The 6,292-nt window shown below is 47.8% G+C and overlaps 1 protein-coding gene across 1 annotated transcript; it reads left to right on the top strand.

Moving 5' to 3' along the window:
- The first annotated feature begins 366 nt into the window (after positions 1-366).
- Positions 367-2,525, top strand: LOC117869533 (cortexin-3-like). The gene has a single exon (XM_034756449.1). It carries the CDS (start codon positions 1,250-1,252, stop codon positions 1,508-1,510), a length of 261 nt encoding a protein of 86 aa, XP_034612340.1. The 5' UTR covers positions 367-1,249; the 3' UTR covers positions 1,511-2,525.
- The last annotated feature ends 3,767 nt before the right edge of the window (positions 2,526-6,292 follow it).

Genomic DNA, 6,292 nt, shown 5'->3' with positions numbered 1-6,292 from the left:
CAGATTGCTCCGTATGACTGCCCTGGACGCACTAGTACCCACCGCTCCATCACTCTTTGTGTCGTGCAAATTTCACCAGCAGTGATTTTATATTTACATCCAGATCATTGATACAGCTGTTGAAGAGCATTGGGCCTACTGCGGATTCCTGCTGAACCCCCTCCACTCTGTCATTACCCAGTTCTAAATCCATTGAACTGTTGCCCGATTTATAGTGTATAGGGCTCATTTCGTAATCCGAATGTGGTGCTGTACTAAGTCAAACACCTTAAAAAAGTCCGTCTATTACATCTACCCCGTTACCCGGCACAGCCAAAACAGCACGCTCCTCAAAAGATGAAATGAGGTTTGTTTGGCATGACCTCTTCTCCATAAAACCATGCTGAAGAGTATTAATTGTACTGCTATCCTCTAACAGGGTATCAGTTGAATTCTGTATCAAGTTTTCCATTATTTTGCCCAGGACTGAAGCCAAGTTAACCAACTGGCCTACCTGGGTCATTCTAAGTAGCACTCTCCCAGTCTTCTGGAATTTCCCCGCTGTTCCAAAATGGATTAAAAATTAACAGCAGCAGGTCCGAGAACTCCTCTGAGACCTTAGTGTCTCCCGTTGCCAGGCTGCCACGAAGGAGGCTGCATGACCTAGTGGATAGAACAAGGAAGTCCCAGCTCTGTCATGGGGTGAGCTTGGGCAAGCCACTTTCCCTGTGCTGTGCCTCAGTTTCCCCATCTGCAAAAGAGGGATAACGACACTGGCCCTCCAAGCAAAGCGCTTTGCTGCTGAAAGGTGCCAGAGAAGAGCTGGGGATTAGAATTGAGGGAGGATGTAGACAACTCTAAATGACCCAGCGGCAATGGCCATGATGAGCTGTTACCCCCAGTGGGGTGGAGGAAGCCAGGAAACTCCACCGATGCCCCATTTCCTCCCTCCACCCTCACCTCTGCCCCAGCTGCTGGGCTTGGAGGTAGCAGAAGGGCCATGATGGCTCCCTACACTGCAGCGATCCTTAGAGCTGGGTACAGGGCCACTCCCCACCTGTGGGGGGCAAAGGAAAAGGTGGGAGCCCCATTGCCTGGGCTGCTTGAAACCAGGCGGAGCAAAGCCCCGCCCCGGAGGACTAACCTGCCCTAGGCCCTGGCTAAGGATAAGGCTGCTTAGTGCCCTGGGGATCTAACAGTGAGAAGTGCTTTCTGATTGCAGGCCCGGTAAGTAGCCAGTGACGACCCTCCGGGCCCGTCGTTCCTCACCATGGCAGAGGACGTCCTCAGTACCACCCTGTCCGTGCCGGGAGTTGCCCTGCCTGTGCCAGGAGTTGCCCTGCCCATTCCGATCCCGTCCCTGACCTTGGAGCAGAAGGCAGCCTTTGTCTTCGTCTTCTTCCTCTTCATCTTCCTGGGCCTTTTGATTGTCCGCTGCTTCCGGATCCTGCTGGACCCGTACCGGAGCACGTCCTCCTCCACCTGGACGGACTACATGGAGAAAGACGCGTCCGATTACCGCCTCCCCTGAGCATGGGCCTGGGGCTGCAGGGGGCTCTTAGCAAGGGGAGAGGAGGGATTCCCATGACCCAGGCAGCCCGGCCTGCAGAGCTTGCCAGGACTCTCGCTTTCAAGGCAACAAGCTACCTGCAGATAGGAACACACCCTGGTGGTGGTTGCCCTGAGGTCAGAGCAAGCCCTTAGGCATGTGCCACTGGCTGGAAGGATGCGACTGCAGGCACTGACCAGCGGCCCTCTGACTGCTCATGCAACCGCCGGTCAAGTCCCACTAGGGAAAAAGGGGAGCTTTGTCCTTCGGTCAGGACAACAGATGGTGCCTGAACTCTAGCCCTCGGCCGGGTTACACAGGGCACGATGCTCTCCTCGGCTTCTCCTTCCCATTGCCGGCTGTGATGGCACTCGTTCTCGCAGCTCTGAGGTGGAGTGACAGACGCAGTCTGTACACCTGTAGCGTCTCGCTGGCCCATGCAAGGTTAGGGAGGGACCTGAGAACAGCCAACACTCCCAGATTTTATCCCCTGATAAATGCAGATGGGGGAGTTGGGCAGTTAGCAAGAAGTCACAGTCATCCCACAAGGACATGAGGAGTCAGCCGGTGGTGTTGAACCTAATCCAATTAAGTCACATTCTATCCTAGAACCTGTCTTTGTGCAAGAATCACACGGATGCAGATGATAAAATGGGATAGGAATCAACCAGTCAATCCAGACAGCGGTTTCCACATTTGATTACCCTGGTACCTACTGAGGTCATCAAGGTCTAGAGATCTAGGGACTTACATCGCATCATGAGTCTCTGAGCAACTCTGATAATAGCTCCCTTCACTAATGAGCAACACTCGTCTTCACACTGTAACTTGACGATTAACTCCCAGGTGGTCCACCAAGTACTATCAAAGGCAACAACTTTTGGATGTATGCTGCACAGACAGGAGCAGACGTGGCTTGGTTTTCCTCTTCCCAGCCACGTTTTTCACTCTTGGGTGGTCACCTTTGCTCTTCCGACTATTCAGGGTGAAGTGTTGGGGGCGGGGGCGCGGGAGGTTTAAGGTGAGTTTTTTATGTTTATCGACTACAGTTACAAATCTGACATGGCCGTTCTTTGCCTTGATGGTTTAACTTTTTTTTTTTTTTAAATCTGGAACCAAAAGTCAAATCCAGATGCTTAATAAAGTGCTGGTTGTTCTAAAGCGGCCATGAGTTCTTGGTTTCTAAAGAACACATTTCAGCTCCCTTCTGATGAGGTTCTCCCAAGCCCTTTACCAAGGTGATATGTTATTTCACAGATGGGGAAGCAGAGAAACAGATTGAAAGTGACGTGCCCAAGGTCATGCGGTGAGAGAAGGCCCTGGTCTTTGAACCTAGATTTCCTGGGTCCCAATTCTGGGTTTTACCTATTATATACCATGGAGGGTAAGAGAGGAGGAGAGATGGTTTTCATAACTTGTGGCCCCAGTTGTACAGGAGCACTACATGGATATCAGCTAACACTCATGTGTGAGTACAGGGGCCTTCTGCTGGCTAGCTGAATCATTGGTTGCTAGTGATACATTCTTGCTTGCATTGCATTTCCAGAAACCACTCAGCTCTGAGGCGCAATCACTGAATATTTGTGAGATCTTTTCCCCCTTGAGTCAATCATTTCCCCCAACTGCTTTTTAGCTCATTGGTGGGCAACATGTGCAATCCTTTTAGTGTGAAGCTCAGTAGGCCCTGGAAAATAAACATCTGTTTAGCTACAGAAAATGGCACAGCCCAAGATGAATTTCTTCGTGTACTAAATGCTCATGTTTCTTAAACCCCAGCTTCTGGAGTCAGGTGATTATGGGGGGGAATCTCAGCTTTAATTTTTTTTTTTTTTTACACATACATTTTAAAAGGGAAGTTTCTAGCTCTCCTTATTCAGGAGAAATGCTGCAAACTGAGCCCTAACTTCTCAAAAACCACACAGCAAATAAAAAGCCCCCACCCTGTACAATTTAAAATCTCATTATTTTAAAGCGAGACAGGTCATTTGGGAGGGCCTAACTCCTGGTTCTTGAAAGCTTGGGTTGGAAATGCTATTGCGCCGTTTAGATACAAACCCTCGCCTTAGAGGTAAAAGGTTCCTTATCACATTACCAATTGCCTGAGCCAGCCAAGATCATCCTTCTTGGAAAAGCACAGTTGACCGCATTAAATACTGGCAACATTTGTCTCTCTCCAGAGGAATCTGGTCTTTCGTTGACCAGTGGATAGTTGTTTCTCTTCTCTCCCGCTCCCGGACAAAGAGTGGCTGCAGCAGAGGGTGATTCATAGACATTTAGTCCATGATTGGGGCTTGTAAGGGGTGAAGGATTTGGGGCAGTGCAGACACCCCCCAAGAATTCTGGGGCAAATAGGTTCAGGAACACTACTTACCCCTCCTTTCCAAGGTACACGCCAAGGAGTGTATGAGCACTCCCTGCCCCTTAAACCCAACTGCCAGTTCTCCATTTGGGTGGTCTTGGGTCCTTATCCCTTTCCCCTCCTGCAGCTGCACTGACTCCAATGGTGAGGTGGGAAATGACTTAGTCTTCAGTTCTGCCACCCACCCTCTGCTTCCACTGCAGGAGAACAGCCCGAAGGGTCTAGCTGATCTGCCCCTTAACGTTGGTTCCCCTCCACTGCTGGATCCTACAGCCCAGTCTCCCACATTCTGCGTGAATGGATGTTTGGACTGCAGAGGCAAGACAGCTTAAGAGCAAAATATTAAGAACCATTTCACACGCATTTGGGGTAGGACCCGTTACCATTCAGGACTTCTGGGGTGAGGGTCAATCCCAGCAGCACCACACTGGGACAAAGGCAGGTGCTTTACAGTAGAGCTTTTTCTCTTGAGTTTCTCTATCACCTATTGACAAAATATGAAACAATGGTGAGGCTCTGACCTACCTATCCTCCCTTCGCACCATGAATCAGCTGGGCAGGAGAGGTGTATAGACACATTGTTGGAGAAAGCCAAAAGCCTTTTTGCTTGATGCTGCCTATACACGAGGCCAATCCTGGCTATTTTAGTGTTCTGAGTGAGCACTGGTGTCCTTGAAATCTAGCCTGTTAACTGTTTGCACTGATGGAGGGACAGGAAATGCCTAGATAAGCCACCCTGTGCTTTTCATCTTCTGGCAGCAAGCTGCTACTCTTCAGTGGTTTCTCAGGAAAAATTATTATTTCTCAGTTGAACGTCTGCTAAGCTATTATAAATCAATGTGGCAGCAGAAGCAAAATGGATCATAACTACCCCTAAAAATGTGGGTTGTTAGTCAATACTTCACTGCAAGAGAGGCAATACACCTGGAATTTTAAAGATTATTCCTTGTTCTCTCATTGAGCAGACAGCCTCTCTGAAACCAGACAAATCCAATACCAGGGGCATTCTAACTACAGGCAGTTCCCCAGGGTTTAAACTCTTCTGAGCTAAACAAATCATCGCCATCAGACCAAAAACCGGCATTTAAAACACCAGGGGTAGGACTTATTTTCTGCAACCAGGATCCATTCATTAGGACTCTGCAGACTTTTGCAGTAAGTGTATGAAAAATGAGATGCACAGAAATCGATTTCTTAACAAAAGACACTAGCTGCCACATAGGCTTTCTGTGAAGTCTTTCCTTGCAAGGAGGTTGTGCGGATGCTGCAGTTATTATCAGTTGCAGAAAAGCCCAGGGCTCAAGCCTGCTCTATTGTTACACAGGTATAAATCTGGACTAACTCCTCTAAAGTCAGTGGCTTGACACCTATGTAACAGAATTTGGCCCTCGGTCTAATACTCAAGTCAAATCACCCATAACCATGCAGAAATCCACACGTAATAAACATGTTAATATACTTACATCTGCAGCCTAAAAGTGCTACAGAAACCTTCGAGAGACTCCCTCCACATGGTACACTGCCACAGTTCAGCTCTGCAGAGACTCTTGGTACAAATGAGAGGGCGTTCTCTGCGAGGCAGCCTTGATTTTGTAACTCATTCCCCTCTCCTGCTTCGGCCCCCCAGAGCCCAGATTTGTTGACCTGCTGCAAAAGCCACCTTTCCCTGCTCTTTGTCAAGACTGTGGAGGAGGGTGCGGGCTAAGGATTTTAAACATTTGAAGAAATAAATACATCAGATAATTAAGCCTCATGGCACAGCTGTGAGAGATACCAGTTCTATACAAGGCTAAAAACCTTGTCCAAAACTTACCAAGCAAATCCATGCGGGAGAAGGGAATAGGGATCAAAACTTGACTCCTACTCTAAAAGGATTTCAGCAGCCTGAGTATTTTGTGGTAGGGTAGCTGGAATAAATCTCTTCTCCCAGCACTGAGTGGAGTGTGGAATCTTTTGTACATTGGATAGGGGCACTAGTTCTGACCCTCTGACTACTGTTTTCCTCCTGGGAAGGTAATGTGGCAGCAAGGCTGTACATTTTAATACTGCAGAGATTTTTGATCACTTTGTTCCTCTGTGAAAGTCCAAGAGGAATGTGGAGATCTGGGGTTGCTTTACTCATTACTAAAATACAGCCACCTCTGGGGTGGAACATAAAAGTATTTAACAACTCACAGCAACACTAAACAGTTTGCTACTGAAAGTTCAGAAATACACTCATAGGGGGAAAAAAGTCCTATGGGATTTTTAAATCCCAGTACTGAAGCGCTGAATAAAATCTCAAATGCAAATACAAATGTTACAGTAACCCATACTGAATGCAAGAAAAAAAGGCAAGCATATACATGACTGGCATTTTATTAGGAAACATAGTACAAAAATGTATATATACACGTTTAAATTTA

This window comes from Trachemys scripta, chromosome 24 (assembly GCF_013100865.1).
Source record: "Trachemys scripta elegans isolate TJP31775 chromosome 24, CAS_Tse_1.0, whole genome shotgun sequence".
Classification (NCBI taxonomy): Eukaryota; Metazoa; Chordata; order Testudines; family Emydidae; genus Trachemys; species Trachemys scripta.
Note: the sequence above shows the minus strand (reverse complement) of the source record. Positions and strands in the feature narration are given on the sequence as shown.

Excerpts from the sequence above, each read along its gene's own strand:
- LOC117869533 (XM_034756449.1), top strand. The coding sequence starts at position 1,250 with ATGGCAGAGGACGTCCTCAGTACCACCCTGTCCGTGCCGGGAGTTGCC.